General features: G+C 46.4%; 1 protein-coding gene across 1 annotated transcript; it reads left to right on the plus strand.

The window, feature by feature from the left end:
• The first annotated feature begins 10,348 nt into the window (after positions 1-10,348).
• On the plus strand, positions 10,349-20,093 carry CA6 (carbonic anhydrase 6). Its single transcript, XM_054394839.1, has 9 exons — positions 10,349-10,370; positions 11,255-11,437; positions 14,793-14,941; positions 15,348-15,443; positions 15,947-16,013; positions 16,739-16,896; positions 18,190-18,334; positions 18,845-18,943; positions 19,447-20,093. Exons 2-9 carry the CDS (start codon positions 11,416-11,418, stop codon positions 20,091-20,093), a joined length of 1,383 nt encoding a protein of 460 aa, XP_054250814.1. The 5' UTR covers positions 10,349-10,370; positions 11,255-11,415.
• Positions 20,094-20,834: the final 741 nt, after the last annotated feature.

The following is a 20,834-nucleotide window of genomic DNA, read 5'->3' on the forward strand; positions in this document are numbered from 1 at the left end:
AGTTCCCCAAGCACGAGTTGGAGTTTAGGGGCTCCAGGGGTCTGACAGTGCCCAGTTTGTCCTGACTGCACCCAAAAAGCCATTTTGTCTCTTGCAAGGTTGGTTAGTTTGTTCTTGCTCCAGAACTGCCTCACCCTTCCAGCCTATGACTGATCATGTCTTCTGGGCACATTTTTCTTTCCTTCCTGAGAACATGCCCTTGAGGCAAGCTTTAAGTCTAATAAAAAGTGAAGGCAATCTGTTGAGCTGACCTCCTTCCCTTGGCATGCCATGCTGACACAGTACCCTGCAGGGCCCCCCTGCATGACTCCTAGCAGAGAGACACTATTTGAAGCCCAAGCTGCTTTGTGACAGTGCAGGGTGGCCACATGCCTGCAGCAGCACAACGTGCTGGCTTTTTGTGCTTTGTTGTGCCTTTCTGGGCTACAGATTGATGTGGGCTGCACAGCCATGAATCAGGTTGAGACGCTGTTGGGTTGCACACAGTTGGTGTAAAGCAATATTGGCCAAGAAAAGCCCTTGGAGTTAAACTGCCACTTCCTAGGCAGATGATTCTTTGTAGTGCCAACCTCCCCAAAAATGCATGTTCTACCCCCTACAGCTGTGTCCTTGGCAGTAGCTCCTGACTTCTCCTGGAGCCTTCCCTTTCCTGATGCAAAAGCACAAGAGGCGATGCAAAAGCACAAGAGGTACTGCAAAAACATGCTGCTGGAAATTATAAACCCAGATTTTTATGCTGGATAACTGCTGGATTAGAGATGCTCCATCATCTTTGCACTTTGTCAAAGTCCCCTGATTATGATGCACAGAAAAAAATCACATAGACGTGCTGAATCTTCTAATGAGCTACAGAAGATGGAGAAGAAAGCCTAAGGCTGAGGGAAATTCAGTCAGCTGAGCAAAAGACAGATGATGTAGTATGGTAAGGTGCTCTTTGGGAACAGCAGACATGAAAGGTCAGAATTAGCTTGGTGCTGGGCAGAAGTGAAGTGTAAAGCAAACCCTCTGGCCTGGGAAGCTGAGCATCGAGCCTCCTGCACCTCCATATTCACATTCAACCAAACCAAAGCTGCGACAGGGACAGCCTAAACTCTTCCACTTACCCCTTGTCTAGGCTCTTCTTCCCTTGTGACCACAAAAGCTGCTCAAAACAAGCAGATCTCCTCTGCTGGAGTATGAGCAACGAGCTGTGGGCTGAGAACCTGCATCACTCTCTACTCACACGGTGCCATCCCCAGCAGGACTCAGTCGTGGTTCTGGCCACAGATGCCCTGCCAAGAGCCACATCTGCTCCACTGAAATGTGTGTCCATGAGAGAGGGAGCAGCTGAAGATGCTGCTACTGCAGTAGCTGGAGGCAGCATTGATCAGGCATCCATGATCTGTTCTGGCACTGTTCAGGTGTTGGTATAATTTTCCCTGGATCAGCAGATTTTAAATTGCACTGCACTGTAGATAGTACAATAAAAGTCAGAGCTGATATTAAAAATGCCACTGCTCAGTCATGTATCCTGCCTGATTTTTCTGTGTCTCTCCTTTTAAAGAAGCTGAGTATCCCTAAGGCCATGGGCTATCAAGCTGGCATGGGTTTCTGTGGGAAGCCAGGCTTGTCACCACTTAATCAAACCCTCAGTGCACTATTTTAAAATAATATATTTCTTTCATGGTTTGGGAGGGAGGTGTGTGGCTAATGGGGTGGGCACTGGGAACAGAGGGTTTCACGAAACGAAGGCAGTGCAGTTAGTGATCCAGTTTGGCAGCCCATGTGTCACACTCACACATTGGTGTGACATGCTGATGGAGCAGATGGAGTAAAACCACTGACACAGGTCTGACTTGAAGGCATCCAGCACCCAGGAATGGGAAGCAAGTAGTGATTCCTGGTGCTTTCCAGGCCATGCTAAGGTGAGAAGTGTAATAGGTGTAAGGTGTTTGGTTGCTTGCACCATGCTGATGGGCACAGAATCTGACTAGACCAGCCTTCTCCTTCCCTGGTTAAAGTGGTTGGGCAGGGAGGCTCAGAGCTTTTCAGTCTGAAATCACTGGTTCACAAGTCTGAGAATGCCAAGGCAGGGAGCAGAACCACTACAGATCAGGACTTGTTTGCCATTGCATTAATATGCTTCATAAGATTATGCAGTGCAGGGTGCATTCCAGGGTGTGAAGCCTTGAAAGTGCTTCCTGAATACTCAGGGAATTGTCTTTCTCCTCAGTGCCTCACAAACACCTGAAGAACTTGTGTATGGGGCACTGTGCATGCACCACCCTCAGCTGCTCCATCCTGACAGCTCTGCAAGTGCCAACCTGCTTTGGTTTGGTAAGTTTCTTTTTGAAGAGCAGTCCTGCAGCTGAGTGGCCTTATGAGATTGTCTGACTACATCACCACAGTTGAGGGGAGATCTCTGGAGGAGAGCTGTTGGATACTTAACTCAGCACTCAGATTTCTTCCCTTCATTGACTCTGCAGATCCTGCTGTTTATAAGGAACATTCACTGGAAAGGTAATGGCACAGTCTGACTAATGATGGTTTTGGGTATCTATTGAAATTGTTAAATGACTCTAAGATGTTTTCTTCCAGGCACTCAAACCCTTCTCTGACTTACCTTCTCTTGCTTCTCATCCCACTTTTCTGTCATGCTCTTGTCTTAACCTGGGTTTAAACAGCACAGGATTTAGGCACATGAATAACTAAATGGCTTGAGATGACAGACCTGATGCTTTTCTTAATGCTTGTAACTTCCACTGCTTCTCTTAATTCTCCTGTCTCCTCCCAGGATGCTAGAGATGGACTGGTTCATGTCCTGGAAATGATTTAAAAGCCACCAGTTCCTGTATTTAATAGCCACTCTGTAGGTAACTTCAGTACAATTACTGGGGTAAGGGAAGGACCTGGACTGAATAAGATCTTTTCAGGTCCTCTTACAGAAAACTTGTAATTACAGCACAAAACTACAACTAAGAGTTGTCCCTGAGGATCTGCTATCAGAGTGACAAACCCTGTGTGGCTGCAGGGACCTCAGGCTGGGATTTCACCTGGCAGCCTGAGGACTGATTTTCTCCAGCTAAACTCCAGCTTCAGCAGGTTTGGGATTTGAATTTGCTATGGAGATGACTGACCCCAGTTTGCAAGCCAGAAGGGACAGGGCAGGGAGCTTACAGACCTCGAGAATTTTAGGTCTGACGTTCTATGAAATGGGTGCTCAGGGTTCAGCACTAAAAGGCTTTTGATGGATGCAGAAGGTGCAGGTGGCATTAAATTGGCCATTTTTGAGAGGTGATGCTATGGACAGAGGTTTGTGTGCAGCTATGAAATGTAGCATGGGTCATTCATCAGCCTACAGGAGTACACAAGAGCTGTGTTAGACACTCATGTACCAGGAAGAACACTTGGAACTTATTTCAAATGGCACATTCCTCCACAACAGTCATGGCAACAACAAAAGAGCAAATAAGATGGCTGGAACAGGAAAAATATATACTACTTTAAACTACTGCAAATGTAACCTAGATAGAAAACTACTCCATCCATTTTCAGGTGATGCTGAGGGGTTATTTGGAAGTGACCCAAGTCACAAATCAGAATGCTAACATCAAATAGTACATTTCACAGCCACTAATGATCTGATACGGTGATTTAAGGTGAGACTGAAAGGCTTTTAAAGCAGCTGGATATTAATTGCCAGGAATTGTGCATACAAAGGCCATAGCTGTTCATTCAAACCATGACAAAACCATTAAGTAATCCCCTTTATAGAAGCCAGCTTGCAAGTCTTGCACTGCCTCTTACAGGGTGTTGAGGCTCTTTCCTGAGCAAGTCTTTCCCTCTCACTTTGAGATATATTCTCTTGTAAAGGGGAAAGCAATCTAGGAATCGATTAGCCATTAATAAATTATATTTAGAGATTTTTTTTTTTAGAAGGGAAACCTGGAAAAAAACCCCAATATGAGTAAATCAATAACAACTCATTTGTTTTCCTCATGAGTGCATAATACTTATGTAAAGCACAAGAGTTATCAAGCAGGATACTCTTGCCACAGAACAGGTACAGCACAGACATAGGATTTAAATTTCCTTCATGTTGTTGTCTTGCCTTTAAAATCAACTTGATTCTCACGGGAATCACTTCTAGCCCTTTCTGCCTTGCACAGGCAGAGTGCAGTGGTGATGAGCTACTGGGAAAGGAGGTGCTGTGAGCACTTTGCTCTTGCTGAATGTCCCTGCATGGACGTTGCCTGCAGCAAAAAACACCAACAACAGTGCAGGTCTGAGAAGGAAACACTGGGCACAGACAGCTTGGGGAAAGCAGGGACTGATTTCCTGAGCTCTGAAACTGGATGCATCTGTCCACAGTTTGTATTGCTGAGTCATGCAGACTCTTTTATAATCAAAAAGGAACAGGCATGTCTGGACTGACCTCAGAAGATACCCAAATAAAACACAGCATCTGTATCAAGGCTGTTTCTCTGCATGGGCTAGAAAGGAAGCCTTAGGTGGCAAACTCATACCTAGACACCTAACTCATGCATGGCTTTATAGATCTTACACTCTGTGGGATGTGGAGTAACTGCACCTGTGACTCTCACTGAAAACCCTCAGAGGCTGTGAGCAGCTCAGCAGACACGCTGGCCCACACACTCAACTCCCTCAGCACACAGCTCAAGCACAAACAAATAGTTGAGCAAAGTCTGAAATTCAGCAGATGCACTAAATGCTACAACTAAACCTCTGTCAGAGACTTGATACCCACTGTTCCTCCCCATTAACATGTGCAAACCCATCCCTTAGTCCATTTCTTTCTTTCTTTGTGGAGTAGCTGTTGGCTAGCAGGGATGCCCTGCTCCATGGTGCAACCCAGCTCCCCTTTTCCACTGGTTTGTTTTCTGCATCTTCCAACTTACCTCACAAGAAGAATCCCAGTTAACTACTAGGATCCCTTTACAGTCACATCTTTGATTCCACCACTGTGCTCCTTAATCCAAATCCATGTCTGTGCTCCCTCTCACATCTTTCAACAAAGTCCTCTCTTTGATGTCTTCAGAAAATCACAACAGAAGCCCTTTCCTCTGGGCAGGCCTCGAACAAAGCATCTCCTCCAAACCACCTCTGACCCTGCTCTGTTCCCCCTTGCTCTAGGCAGGGGGGGGGGGGGGAACAAACCCACAACCCTTCCCTCAGGTATTGCCTCTTTATCAGATGCTGAATGAATTGCACCTTTCTAATTGATCCCTTATCTCTCAGCAGCTGCTCTCTGCAGTGGTGGGTGCATGTCCTGCACTCTGATCCCAGGACAGGCTTTTTACCTCCCTGTAAAGCTGATTGCCATACTTGTGGCTCCTGCATTTAGAGTCACTACATTCATCTGGCCCACTGAGCTCTGTAGGGGTTAATGGATTGCTGTTCATGCAGCTCTTTGAAGATGAAAAGTGTAATGGAAGGGCTCTGTTATTGTGAAGAGTTCTGTACCAAGCCCAACTGTATTGTCTTTGACCACTGGATGTCACAGCTGCTCAACACACAATGCAGCTGAGATAAGAAAGGAAAAGTGCTTACCCAGCAGTGGGTAACAACAGCCACATTTCCAGAGCCATTGTTTGCTCTGTGAAGAGTGTTTGTTTGTTAAAGGGCCTGGGGTCTTCTCCTGGGTTTATGGACTGAGAATATTGACTGACAATATTGATTCTCAGAGAGGCTGAGCAGCAGCCCTGCTTCCTCTGCACATCATTACACTGGAAGATCAGGAGCAAAATGAATATTTTTATGGAAGAAGGTGCAGATAAGTATAAAATGCTAATAACAGTGTCTGAGAAGGCAGATAGGCATTTGCACATGCTGACAGGATGTTTTGTCATGGAATGATTCCTTCTTTATCCCACCACCATCCAGTTCACAGCCTACAGCCCTGGTATGATGATTAAATTTCTCCCAGGCCAATTCTCAGCAGCAGACTCAGGCCACATTCCTGGGTACCTCACACTAAAAGCAGAGGGAAGGCTGACCTCCCCCTCCCTAATCCCCACTAAATGCAGAGGGAAGATTGACCTCCCCCTTCCTAATCCTCCCTTCACACTGTTTTATTTTTCTTCAAAGTCTCAAGCAGAGATCCAGAACATTAAGTCACTTGCAGCAAAGTCTGTAGAGCAGCCCTATATAGACATTACAAGAACTGTAATTACATTTCCTGGAAATGAAAATGAAGAGGGATTATTTGACCATGTTCTCTTCTTTTTATAGCATCACATTGTCCTTTTCACCACCTTGGGGAAATGGGGAGTGAAAGGCTGCTTGTGCCTGTGGTGCGGTGAGGTGATAACCACCCCAGAAGTGATGTGAACATTAAAGAGGGAAAAGTATTTTAAGATGATCCAAGGGCTACAGCTATAACTAAGAGTAATTGGCTGAAACTGAGCAAAAGAAAATTTAGGTTGACAATGAACTGCAGGTACCTAATGCTGAGATCTGTTAGACCGTGAAATGGAAATCACAGAGGAAACCTCTCTGCTCTGAAATGGGCAAATCCTGCTTTTAGGAGCGCTGGTGTAAACCTCTGGTGTCTCTCTCTCACTGCCTCACAGCCCATTTCTGTCACAAAGCTTCAGCAGAATCACCAAATGTATCTGAATTTATGTCAGTACAAGGTGGATTTAGCCAAGCATATCAAAATATTACACAGGAGGAAGGAGGCCTGAAGGGGTTGTGTGAACTGGAGAAGTGAATTCTAGTGCTTCTCTACCCCTGACCTGTGATCTCTGTGTGCAGTTGAAAGCCAGGGGAAAGGAAAAATAAAAGGCATGGGCAAAATTTCAAAGGAGCAAGGGCCAGATTTGGAAGGGTGAGGTGAAAACATGTCAGGAATTGCTGAATGGAAGGATCTCATGGTTCAGCCTGCACAGCTATTGCCAGCTTTACTCAGGGGTTTGGGCTACCAGCACTAGCTGCTTTTTGTCTTGCAAGGAACTCGTGTAAGCTCCAAATGCTTCTCTTCATCCAGCATGACTTCAGCAGAGAGAGCTCTGTTTGAAGCAACGGTAGACTCAGGAAAGCCTGGACAGCCTGATGGAAGGCAGTCTGTCCATCTCACATCAAACAGCCTGTTCCTGGTCAAATGTTTGCTCAGCTTGGGAGTGATGCAGCTATTACTGCATCCTCTGATGATGCAGAGGGAAAGGAGGGAAGGGGAAGGACCCCTTCTGAGTTCTGGGTCCAAGGAGGGCGAAGGTGTTGAGCCAGCCCCTTCAATGCAATGCCATGGTTTTCATCTGGCTGCCAATACTCTGGAGCTGAAAGTCAGGCCTGAGCTGAGCTTTAGGCCAGTGAGGACAGAGGGAATAGCCTGGGAGAAGTAGGATTTAAAAGATGGCAAAGAGTCAGGGAAAAGTGTAGAGATAAAAGTGAAGTAGGATAAAAGGTTTATGTCTTACTGCAGTGGGGACAAGAGCAAGGAGGATGAAGTCTGTGTGAAAGCAGCCAGCCTTGATGAAGAAATCTTCATGGCCCAAAATCTTCATGGCTGAGATACCCAACATGAGATTTTCCCACTGGATAAATCTGGCTGCAGAGATGAGTCCTGTTAGACCCACAAGGTGCTTCACCTGTAAAACACTTGATGCATGGAGTTCTGAGCACTATGTCCATACTTCTCTCTAGCAATTGTCCTGAGGTAGCAGAACAGATGAGTAACAAAGACAAGCCTCCAGCCAGCAAGGTTTAATAACAAATACCCTAAAAATAGCTCTAACTCCAAGAATCAATAAGTGGTGGTTGATGTGTGCTTTGCTTGACACAGGAGGATTCCTTCCATCTTATTCAGCTTGATTTAGAAGCTTAATAATAAAATGCATTTAAAGCATGTCATTAAAATGATTATTCTGTCATAATTCCAAAAGAAATTCATACTTAGTGCTCCTAGTAAATCCCTCTCCAGATTGCAGCCACTCGTTTTGGGGGGGAGGAAGCTAACAGGAGCCAACAGAGATGCCCTGAGCACCCACAGCTCCTGCTGATGTCAGGTGAAACGTCACAATTTTAGCAGGTCACAAAAGCTCCGTAAATTAATTCACTGCCATCTCCAGTTTCCTGCCACCAGGACATTCCCAAATAGGCTTTATTTCAAGTCCTTTGTGCAGACCTGGCTAGCTAATCGATAAGGCTCAGGCAAGAGAAACAGCTTGCTCCTAAATGACAGCCATTTAAACACCCCTGCTGTGCACGAAGGCAGGGTGACAGGAGAGATGCTTTGATGCAGGGGCTTGGTCTCTTCTCCCGGGGAACAAGTGACAGGACAAGAGGAAATGGCCTCAGGTTGCACCAGGAGAGGTTTAGCTTGGACATGAGACACAATTCCTTCCCTAAAAGGGAAGCCTGGACCAGGCTGCCCAGGACAGTGGTAGAGTCCATATCCCTGGAGAGATTGCAAAACTGTGTGGATGTGGTGCTGGATATGGTTCAGTGGTGACCTGGCAGTGCTGGGTTAATTGTTGGACTTGATGATCTTGAAGGTCCTCTTCCAACCAAAATGATTCTGTGATTCTCTGATCTCCTGTTCTTGAGTCTTGTTCACACCCTCGTGTGCTGCTCTGTGGAATCCTGGAGTGCAACCAGGTATAAACCCCCAAAATTTCTCCCTCAGCTAATTTCAAAGCCTGTTTACCCAACTGGATACACAAGGATTATGAAGTGCATTGCAGGGCATGTTTGATTTGTTTAGTCCTCACACAGTTCAGTGCAACTGTCAGAATAAATGACTTCTTCAGGGGAGAGAGGGAGAAATACACACTTGGTTAATCAACTCAATATTACAGCAGTTCCCAAAGATTAAATATGCACTGCACAAAACAGCAAATCAGGAAGGGCCTTTTAATGGTAACAATTCACTTGGAAAGAGGAAGAGGTTGAAGAAAAAAGCTGCTTCTGTTCTTCAGCACAGCCTAATCCTAGAAACCTGAGTTCAGGTGAAATTTGTGACTCACCTATGGCTCCCATGGTTGAATTGCTCTTATTACCTTGCTGCTGAAAACAATGATTGCAAATGCTACTGCAAGTGGCAGGGACACTGTGAACAGAAGCCCTGAGATCTCACTGCTGTGAGCTTGCTTTCTTGCCACATGTTTCATATTGCTGCCTGTCATCTAAAATCAACAGTAAAGTTGTGCTGTGCTTGGTGGAAGCTGTGGCTCTCAGTACCAACTGAAAATTCCATTCCTAGGGAGATTTCTGCTTCTCTTTTGTTATTAAACCATGGGTTTATGGGTTGGAAAGCAGAAAGAGCTGGGGGAGGGGGGGGGGGGGAAAGGAGAAGGCTTTTCAAAGGGAATGACATTTGCTTGGTAACAGGGTACAAAAAGGCAGACAGAAGATCCATGGTCTGTTCCCCAGTCTGCAGAGTGACTTTTTTTTTTTTCTACTGGACCTTAGGCAACTATTTGCTTTGGACACATTTTTAAGGCAACCAAGTGTCTGAAGATGTACAGAGCAGGCACTGGAGTCTACAAGAGCATTTAGACATCTGACAATAGCTACTTCTCATTTGAATTCCTGTATGTTTTTTAAGAAGCCATCAGGGTTTCAGTACCTTCTATCATGCCTCTATTTTCCAACAGTCTAAACAGAGCTCTGAATTCTCCAAAGGTTGCAAATCTCTCACATTCAAAACCAGATTTTCAGTGACTAGGGAAGGTGTTGAAAGCAAAATGCTTTGAAATCCTAGGCCTGTGGGTGTGGAGCACTTCTAAATCTGGCCTCAGAACTCTGATTTTCAAGGGAGCTAAGTGTCTACAATTTTGATTTCTAAGGCGATTGTGAACACTCAGCACTTTCAAAATCCAGTCCCTTGGCTCCTTTGTGTAACAAGGAATCAGTTGGCCAGCTCAGGACTGTTTTGAGATCTGTGTCAGGTATCTTTGCTTACAAAGCACTGTTTAAAAGACACTTGCAACACAGCTCTTCTACCTTTAATCAGGGATGAATGGACAGAGGAAGTGGGCAGAATGTGTAGCAGTTGGAGTCAGGTGGTTACTCTGGGGCCATCAGCTTTGGCCATCAGGGAAACCTCTTCCGTTTGCACTGGCAGCTTAGTTCAGAGGATCAATAAAATGCCTTTATTGCTTAAAGCTGACTGTCCAAATAAAATATCTCCATGGCATTGTTTGCTGTTATTGCTTTGGATGTGTGAGGATAAGGGTAGGATGGGTGCTGGAAAGGCCAGACCTGCAGTTAATTGGTCTTTACTCTTCCTGAGGATCTTTAAAGACACACAATCCCCACCTTGCTTCTGACTGCAGGTCCAGTGAGGGACATGTGGATCCCAGCTCCCTTGTTCCACCTGCTCCTGGTGCAGCTGAGCTGCTCTCACCTAGTGCACTGGACATACAAAGGTAATGAAAAATGAGGCTGTTTTGGGACTGCTCCTGCTTGCCAAAGACACTTCCATTCTTTTTTGTGTTGCAGAAGCAACCCTCAGCTTGACTCTCTTTCCATTAGTGAAAGATCTCCACAGAGCAGCTAATTTATTCCACTTTATTGATGTCTGTGTGTCTTGAAAGTGATTCTCTTCAATGTCACCTCTTTCTACTCCTTTGTGTGGTTGGGACACATTGTCAGAGTTGGCAGACCAATGAGGTTCAAACAATGAGGAAAATCTTTACAGTGTGGTAGAATAAAAGCTGCCCTTTGAATGATCCTGGAAGGAAAAGCTTTAAATACTGCCTACTTATTATTTTATTGCCATATGCCATGCAGTACAGATGCCTGAGAAGTGCTTATTTATCTGAGCCACCTCAGGCCACTCCTTTCCCCAAAACCATACAAAAGGTTCCATTTATTTAAACCATTTTGCTCCTATTCTTCTTTTATTAGCACTCTCCCTAGCTGAAATTAGCAAATTTGCTGCTGCCACCTCCTTATCCTAAGCAGAAGCTTCCCACCTATTGCCCTGCTCCTATTCACTCCCACAATGGTTGAGAGCCTGATTCCACCCCTCTGGCAGTTTAGACCCATTTCTATGTTAACACTGCTTCTCTTCTGGTGGAGGTTCAGCCTCCAGCCATCAGTAAGCTATTACTGCAATGCAGGTTTCTTATTTTGCTGCACAGTTGTCCTGCAGACAGAATAATGTGTATTTTCACTCTAGGGAATGCAGAGCAACCTTTTATTGCTGCAGCTCCTGCAGTTATAACAGCTAGATTGACATGTCCTGCTGCCAAATGAGGTGAGTATTCTGACTCCTGAGCTAACAGCAGCTTGCTTCTCCACCACACAGAAGGAGAGCTGGATGAAGAGCACTGGGGAAAGCACTTTGCAGACTGTGCTGGCAAGAACCAATCTCCAGTTGATATCCAGAGGAAAAAAGTGAAGTACAACCCCCAGCTGCTGCAGCTGGAGCTGAGTGGTTATGATGGACCTCTACAGGGGGATTTCACAATGACCAACAATGGTCACTCTGGTAAGACTGGGAGCATTCTTATCATTACCTGCCTAAAAAGAGGAGCTGGGAAAGAAGTCCATGAGGACAAAGGAGGAGCCTGAAACAAAAATCAGGGCACAGAGATCAAGGGGGTTAGTTGCTCCTGCAGCAGCAGTAGCTGTCAGAAAGAGCAGCTCTAAGGTACAAAGCAGCAAGTGCTGCCGGCCCCCTCCAGCCCCATTCTGCCCATGCTTAGGGTACTAAAGAGACTTTTTTAGTTCAGGTCTGTGGTTTCCCAGCACAAGCAGGATGCAGGAAGAGCTCCTGTGTGTTCATCTCAGCACTGCCACGGTGAGAAAACCAGCAAGTGACACCAGGTTGAACTGGAGTGGAGGGATCCAGCTTTGCCACAGCAGCAGGCAGTTCTGTCTTCCCTGGCTGGGCAGATGTCCTGGGAAGATGTCAAGCTGGTGTCTGTACAGGAACAGATTATTTGGTTTAGCTGATTGAGATGCTATTCACAGACAATGCCCTTTTTTTTGGAGCTCAGCTTGCTTTGCTTTGCCATCTCACTTCACTCTGCTCTCCTAGCTTTTCTGTTTGTACATAATAGCTCTCCAGAAACACACATCTATGAACCAGAGAAACAAAAGGCAGTTATGTTTCTGCAAGATATTTAGTCTGTTAGACATTAAAAAGGGACAAAAGGCAGCTGGAACATTATAGACTGACCCTGTTTTTCAGTCTACTACAGGACTAGCACAGTGACTCCTCTCTGCATTCAGAAAATGCAGCTTTTGCCCTGTGCATTAAGAAGAACTGGAAGTGATAGGAACAGAGAAACAGAGTTCAGCAGCAAGCTTGCACCTGAGGTTCAGTTAGGTGGAGGTCACACAAAGTGCAACACAGGTGTTGGTATTTCAGGTCCCAGGAAGCACAGCGGGGGTTAAAAACCTTGCCTGTGGCCACACAGTCTTAGGGCAAGCTTTATAATTTAGGAGGTCTTGGATTCCCCTGCTGCAGTCTGTCTAAATAATTCATCAGTTGGTACTGTTGGGGTAATGCTTCTGGACTACAGATGAGCAATGAGAGAATTTTCTAACAGCTGCAGTGGGGAGGGAAGGAGGATTTTGGGGAAGGTGTTCAGAACATAAAGCTGAGAGCTCTTTAATCCCACAGCCTTTTCTTCCTCTGTAACAGAGAGAGATGTGGTGTGAGAGCAAAGAGATGAAGTGAGGAGACATACTGCCTTCAGAGCAAGGCTGTGGTGATTGCATTTCTGAAAACTCCTAACTGCTGTCTGTCGCCCACACAAATTCAACATTCGGTTGGTGTCAGCACCACTGAGCGCCTACCAATGGATTCCTGCAGGTTCAGCTTTCAGACCTGGCTCCACGTGTTTATTTTCCTCTCCTTTTGTTAACATCAAAGCAATGATTTTCTGGTGCAGGGCGTTTTAGTAAAGCACAAAGGCAAACGCTTCTCCTTATTCACAGCTCCTCTGGAGTCAGGCTAGGCTTTCCTACTGGCTTCAGCGAGATGGGACAGGAAAATACTCCACTGGGCCACATCAGAAAACATTCAGCAGATCTGAAAGGGACAAGAGATGGATTTATCAGCAGGACTCTCCTTACAGGCTCTCAGGAGCTGATGACCAAGTGTCTCAAGTAAGAAACCAGCTGCATTGTTCTCTGTGGCTGTACAATTACCACGCTAAAACCCACCTGATAAAGCCTAGTTGCAGCCTTGCAGTGTCTGCGTGCAGACACACACAGATAACCTCAGCCTTTTGTATTTAGCATTTGGACTGCTTTCTAAAACAAGATTGGTCCTCTAGCAAATAGCAGGGACACTCCTGGCTCTGGCAGATTTAAATATCATCCCTGCAGGATGTGTGCAACATCCTCCAGTAGCACATTTGTCTTAGAACTGGGGTCTCAAGTGTGGCCTTCATTAACTCTGCCTCCCCAGAGGCCAGAGATGGGGAAATGGGCTGGCTGTGCTGCGAGCTGCAATGGCCAGGAGGCCAAACTGCAGAGCAGAGAAAGGCACAGTTGCACTCAAGATTCACACTGCATTATCCCAGCAGATTTTTCCACTGCTGGCAAGACCAGAGCTAAGCAGGGATAAGGCACTCAGAGCAGCCATACTGTCTGCACAGACTTTACACAGGTGAAAAGCAGAAACAAACTGGGCTGTTATCTACCTTCATGCTTTCAGCAAAGTTTTTGCATAAAATATCTTACAGAAGGCTTAAGCTTCTCATAAACTCAGAACACAATTCTCTGGCTGTGTTTTGCAGAAAGCAGAAATCACAGCAAGGTACTTGAGATAAATAATCCTAATTTTGAAAGGCAGTCAGCAGGGATCTCCTGTAAAAAGTCAGGTAGAAGGGCTTTTTATCCCCACTCTAGACTCTCTGGGGTAGTAAAAGGAAGCATGTTTTCATCTTGTCTGCCTGTTAACAATTTAAAAACAAAAGAAGCTTCTCACAAACCCAAACTGTGCCTAATGAATCAGATACTGTGCTGCATTCTGCAAGGATGGTTGCTAATTTTTACAGCATGCTTTGGGCTTTCTTCAGGATGAGGCAATTCTCCAGCTTCAACCCCAGGTTTGGCATATTTATTAACCTAGTGTATGATGTGTGGCTGTACATTAGCAGGAAGACAAATGTTTTGTCGTCTCTTTGTGAATACTCCTTGGCAAGGAGAAGCAAAGAGATTTGTCTCTCCAAATCCTTCCAGCATTAACTCAGCCTTTGCAAACTCACAGGGCTCTGGCCCAGTCTGTCTGGTCCTAGAAGATGCAGAGTCCAGAACACTGGAAATTATGATGACAGGTTAGATGAGGCCAGTCACTTTGTTGGTTTCTATCCCCCCCTTTCCTCTCTGCAGAGCCTTGCAGGATGTGATGTACTGTGCAAGAGATTAGCTTTCAAGCACTTTTATTACTGCCTAAGGGAAAACCCAGAGCTGCTCAGACAGAAAACAGTTCTGCTGACACAGCTAGTGCCCAGTCATCCCTGTGCCTGCTGTGCTCTCTGTGCTGCACAAGCCTGAGGTCAGGAAGGATTTTAAGCACACCTAGCTTTAAGTTTCAGTGGTTTTCCTTGCACGCTGGAGTCAGTTCCCTGGACATGACTGTACCAGCTTATGCCAGAGAGGTGGTAGAAATCTCATCCCTGGAAACATTCCAGGTCAGCTTGGACAGGGCTCTGAGCAACCTGATCTGGCCGAAGATGTCCCTGCTCACTGCAGGGAACTTGCACTAGATGACCTTTAAAGGTCCCTTCCAATGTGAACCAGTCTGATTCTGTGATTCCAGAGAGAGTTACTGGCAGAAAGCTTGAGGCATGGCTGCACCCACTGCTGTCTCCAATCCTGTTTTTCAGTTCAGATCGATTTGCCCCCCACCATGCACATCTCCAGAGGACTCCCAGGCCTCTACACAGCTGTACAGATGCATCTGCACTGGGGTGGCCTGGACCTGGAGACCAGTGGCTCTGAACACACCATAGATGGGATGAGATACTTCGCAGAGGTACCTGTCAGCAGAGTGGGCTGGAGGGAGGGTGTATGGCTGGCCTGACAATGAGGAAATGGGAAGCTGCAACACACAAAGCCTGCAGGGAGCAATGCAGAGGCAGAGCCAAGTGGGAGAAATGGAGCTCCCTTAGGTGCAGGTGGTTGGTGCAGTGCAAAGGCCAAACCTGATGGTGCTGGCACAGAAGGCTAAGAAAAGCTGTTGCAATGGTACTGATGTCCTTCAAAGACAGAATTGTTCCTCCACATTCATCACAAACCCATTAAATTAAAGCTCTGTTTGGCTGTGCTGTGAGGCACAAGCAGCAGGAGGTGGGATGGTGACTCTCTCTTCAGTCTGCTTTAAAGCACTGAGGAAGTAATTTATCACTTCTTCCTAAATAATTCTGTCTCTCTTCTGACAGCTGCACATTGTCCATTACAACTCTGCTGATTACTTGAGCTTTGAAGAAGCCAAAGACAAACCAAATGGTCTGGCTGTCCTTGCCTTCCTGTATGTGGTAGGTTGGATGCCTGTGCTGAGCAAGGCCAGGCTGGGATCACTGCTTGTACTGCAATCACAATCTAAGCAGGTCCAGGCACAAGCAGCCTGTCCTAGGTTTGCACATCCATCTGATGAGATGACATCTGCCACCAAGCTGAGGAAGCTGGGCCATAGCAGGGATGTTCTTCTCTTATGTCAGCTGAGGCTCACACAGTACAGTGTGGGAACCCCAGAAAAACTTGCATAAGTTCAGATGGACTATCAGGTGTGGCAGCCTTAAGGCTTTCATTTTGTGTGGATTCAGAAGTGGTGAAAAAAGATCCTTCTGGTTCACTCTTCTAGCCAAGATCTACGTGTACATACCCTGTCATACCTAGGACTGTCCAGCCTACCAAGAGATCTGAGATAGTATTTGTTTTTTGGCTCCCAGTTCATCAGTGAGTCCCCCAAGGTGAGTAGTAGCACAGAAGGAACAGGCAGCTCACTAACTTGTTGCTCAACTTTCTCTGCTGTGTTTAGGATGGACACTTTGAGAACACCTACTACAGCGAATTCATTTCCAAACTGGCAAAAATCAGGTTTGCAGGTAGGACCTGGGAATGCCTTTCTCCATCCTTGATATTCTCAAAGCCTGTTTGTATGGGCTGGGTCTGGGGACAGGCATTGTGCAGCTGCCTTGCTTGCAATTACATGGCCAAGCACCCTCAGCCGTGCATGACTTCACACCGCCCCTGCCCATGCATCTCAAACTGCAGCCCACACAGCAGGGTGGTGTGGAAGGTGCTCAAGGCATCAATAAATGTAGTCATGGTAAGTTTATGCAACACACTGCAGCTCCATCAGATAGCAACATTCACTTCCCTCTGTCTTCATAGAGCTTTTAAGGTTGGAAGAGACCTTTGAGATCACCAAGTCCAACCATTCTCCTGGAGCTCCAAATTCCACCACTGCCACTAAACCTCATCCCTCAGTGCCACATCCACACATCTTTTAAATCCAGGGATGGTGACTCCAACACCTCTCTGGTCAGCCTGTTCCAATACTTGATAACCCTTTCTGTAAAGAAATTTTTCCTGATATCCAATCTGAGGCCACTTCCTCTTGTCCTGTCATTTGCTGCACTTGAGAAGAGACCAACCCCCACCTCACCCCAGCCTCCTTTGAGGTAGTTGTAGAGGGCAATGAGTTCTTCATCCAGTTGCCAGAGGTCTACCACTGCAGTGCTTTGGGCAAAGTGATTTGCCAGCCTAACTCCACTCCCACCTCTGTTCTCAGTTAACTGTTAACATTGCCTCTCTCTTTCCTTTTGAGGTCAATCAACAAAGCTCAGTTCTCTGGATGTCCAAGCCATGCTGCCAGAAAACCTCTCACACTTCTACAGGTACCAGGGCTCACTAACAACCCCACCTTGCTCTGAGAGTGTGATCTGGACCATCTTTCATTCTCCTATTGTCCTGTCACACACACAGGTAAGTGACAGCTATTTACCAGACAGAGCAGCTTCTCTCTCCTCCATGCTTCACCTTTCCTTTTCTGTCCCCCAGGAACAGCCTAACAGGGAAGTATTTCTCATGTATGGCTTTTGGGATAGACTCCTAAGCAACTGGAATTACTAGCAAGGGAGAGCTTCTATACAGCAGCAGTTTTCCTGAGGTCTAACAAAGCTCTCAACCATACTGAAGCACTATAAAAAAGAAGAGATCAGTCAGGTCAGGGTCACCAAGGCAAAAGTACTGCAAGAAAGTGCAAAAAAATCCCTTATGAAAACAACCCAAACCCCATCAGAACAACCAAAAACCCCCACCAGAACAACCAAAAACCCCCACCAAAACAACCAAAAACCCCCACCAAAACAACCAAAAACCCTCACTGGAATAACCAAACTCCCCACCAGAATAACCAGAAGCCTCACCAGAATAACCAAACTCCCCATCAGATCAACCAAAACCCCACCAGACCAAAACCCCACCATCAAAGAGGCATTCATAACATGAAAATAATTACAGAATAACTGGCACAGTTTTAGAAGAGTATTTGTGTTTTTTTTTTTTTTTTTCCTTTTCTACACTTACAGTATGCAGCTATGCTGGATCATTTCAGGCCTGCTGTGAGTTTTGGCTGTGTGACAGGGGAGGGTTTGTCCAGGCTCCAGAAGCATTACAGAGGACCTTGTTGAGCATTGGGTAGCAACCTCACTTGTCCTAGCAGCTGAACACCATCACATGGCAGGATCTCCTCTTCTCTCTGTCTGCCTTGCCAGGACAAAGACTTCAGCAAGGGAAAAAGGAGCACCAGTTAAATAAGCTTACTGTTGAGGCTTGCTGAGTGATTCATCTTCCTTAAGGAAAAAAAGCATCAGAAGCGTTTTTTTGTCTCTGGGAGAGCAAGATAAAGTGGAGGCTGCAGTGGTGGAGGGTCACAGTGTGTTCTCATTTGGAAAAGAAAGGCTCTTCTTGGCAGGGGAAAGGCTAACAGGCACTTGTGAGAAAGCAGCGTGCTTCAGACCAGCAGCAAAATCTCCATCCGCGCATACCACCAGGCAGGTGTTAAAAACCTCCTGCAGGCAAAATACCTCTGTCATGAATTAGCTGATAAAGCCCTCTTGTTCTCCTCCTTTCCCTCGCTGCTACTCAACAAGAGACCCTGTGGGATCCTGCATAACAAATCGCTAGGTTTAATCCGGAGCTGCAGGATCTGTACTGAAGTTCTAGGCAGAGCTGCTGCTCCCCTTGCCCTCTTTAACACGCCTGCCCTGCTCGCAGATCAGCCTGCTGGAGGGCACCTTGCTGGACTGGCACAACAGGACACTGCGCAACGACTACCGGCATGCTCAGCCCCTCAACGGGAGGGTGGTGGAGTCCTCCTTCAGACCCAAACCTACCCAAGGTAAAGGCAGTCAACGCTCAGGTCTCAGGCTTGCCTCAGGGAAAGGCAAGAAACCCATGTGTTGTAAATCACTTAAGCTGGGTATGCTGGAGATTACCTTTCCCAGTGTCCCTGCACAGCAGGTAGAGATGGCCCCTGTGCCTCTGCCCCCTGCCAGCACAGCTTGCTTCCAGCGGTGCAGTGATGGCTGTAGGTTGGGTGGCAACCCTTTGTTTTGTGTGGCTGCCCTTTGGTTTTGTGTGGCTGCCCTTTGGTTTTGCCTGCAAGGGCATCTCACAGATCTCCAAGGTAAATGCTGCTCCGTGGCAGGACACCATACCAGGTTCAGGTGGGGCTGCATCCATATGGATGAAGTGTACCAGCCCTTATAGAAACAGCTCTGGCATGGCTTAGTAGCCAAGCATCATATGGAGGTGAGACACTGCATTATAAAACAGAAGTTTTCCCCAAACCTTCTACAATGTAGAAAGCAGAAAATCCACCATGTGCAGATCCTGGCTTTCTGTAAATTCAGCTGTCTGGTTGCTCTAGAACAATGCCACCCAGAAGAATTCAACCTCAAATTGGAACAAATCCAGGTGCAGCTCCAAGACATGAAGAGAGAGATGCTGAATGGAGTAAGCCACACAGGTAAGAAACAATCTATTCAAGTCCAGTTTACATGCAAGGATGTTGTCCTTGCTCTGTTGTCCTCAAAAGCCTAAATCACCAACAGCTTTGGTACTGAGATGTGCTGGGAGAGTTTTGTCCCATATCTAGGCCTGCTGGTGGGAATTCTTCAGTTACAGCATCATTAAAGCTAAACCCTAATCTAGCTCCTCTCACAGCTTTCTCCTGCAATGTGTAAGCACTTTCTAATAAACAGTGGGGAATTTCAGCTCATGGTTCCCCTAGGATAGATAATCATCATCTCTGTTTTACACAAGATGAGGAAAGAGAAAGAAGGCGGGGGGGGGGGGGGAGGGGGAAATTACTTTCCCAAGCAATTGGGTGAGGGAGCTAAGATTTTAATCTTTTCAGGCCCCTTCCCTATTGGTATGACACACACCAGGAGCTGTGGCTCCAGCCAGCCAACACTGCCACATCCTGTGGGTGTGTCCTTCAGGATTTGGACTGATGTAAAAGCACAGCAGGAAATCTAGCAGCTGGCTTTTTGGTTATTGCAGGTCTTAAATCCAGCACTTTTCCAGCTTTCTACTTCCCTGTGGAAAACATTGAGAGTTTTGTGACCGTTCATCCTCTCCATGATATGTCTCTTCAAGCCTTCACCTTATGTTTCTGGACCAAAGCCCAGCATGATGGCACTCAGACTGTTCTTTCCTACTCCACACAGGAGAGGGATAATGAGCTAGTGATGACTGTGGGCTCAGATGTGGGATTGGGGATAGGAGGCCATTTCATCAGCTTCCCTCTCTTCCACAAGGCACAAGACTGGCTGCACTACTGCGTGGCATGGGCCTCCCAGTCTGGAATGGCAAATTTATGGCTCAACGGAGCAGCTGGTAAAGAAAAGAATATCCAGAAGGGGTATGTGAGCCAGGCTGGAGGGACACTTGTCCTAGGGAAAGACAGAGACATTCTTCTTGGCACATTCTCCAATGGTTTTGCAGGGTGGATGACTCATGTGAACCTGTGGAGCCAAGTTCTCAGTGCTGCAGATGTCCGGGCACTTGCACTGTGCAAACCAAGCCAGCTGAAAGGAGATATCATAGCATGGGGAGAAACCTCTATGACCCTCTTGGGGGGAGTGGTTCTGGAGTCTGACACCAGCTGTCAGTGACCTCAGGGTTTGGGGTTTGTTTTTTCTGGTTATTCTTTTTCACTGTTTGTTTGTTGGTTTTTGTTTGTTTTCTGAAAGCAGCAGAAGAACCCAAACTGCTTGTTGGGGAAACTGGGAAAAACTTAGATACTGCTTGCTCATTTCTCCTGTGTAGGGTCATTACTCACCTGCTAGTGCTCCAGGTCATTTTTTCCAAGAGAACAAAGCCCCCACCAGTGAGACAGAGGCAAAGAGCAGAACTTTGCACTGCCCAGCACCATGCCCTGTCAGTCTCTGGAGTCTGTTTTAAGTCTCCCGTAGGTAGAGCTTCCTACATGCCAAAGGGCTGCACTCTTTGCTCAAAAGAGCCACTTTTCAAACAAAAACGATCTCACCCTTCACTCAGTCTCAGTTTCTCACCATCTCCCTTGCATACCTCCTTCCTTCCCACTTCTTCCCAAATCACCACCCCTTCCCCTGCAGATGTATCACATTGGAACTGGTCCTTAAAGCCCTTGCAGGACAGTTCAGCTCCTACACAATAGCTGTGCTTCAGTCAGTGCCTTCATGTCTGTGCATGGATGGAGGGACAGAGATGGCAACAGCTTCTTTTTTAACCTGTAAACATCAGAAGTTTGAGGGCAGGTATAAAATTCATTTTCTAAGGTTGATCATAGGAAGGATTATCTCCACCAACAGAAAGTCCATGCCAAGCTGTTCAACAATTCTGGGTTTTTTTTGTTTCAAAACAGAGGGCAGCAG

This window comes from Indicator indicator, chromosome 32 (assembly GCF_027791375.1).
Source record: "Indicator indicator isolate 239-I01 chromosome 32, UM_Iind_1.1, whole genome shotgun sequence".
NCBI classification, from domain to species: Eukaryota; Metazoa; Chordata; class Aves; order Piciformes; family Indicatoridae; genus Indicator; species Indicator indicator.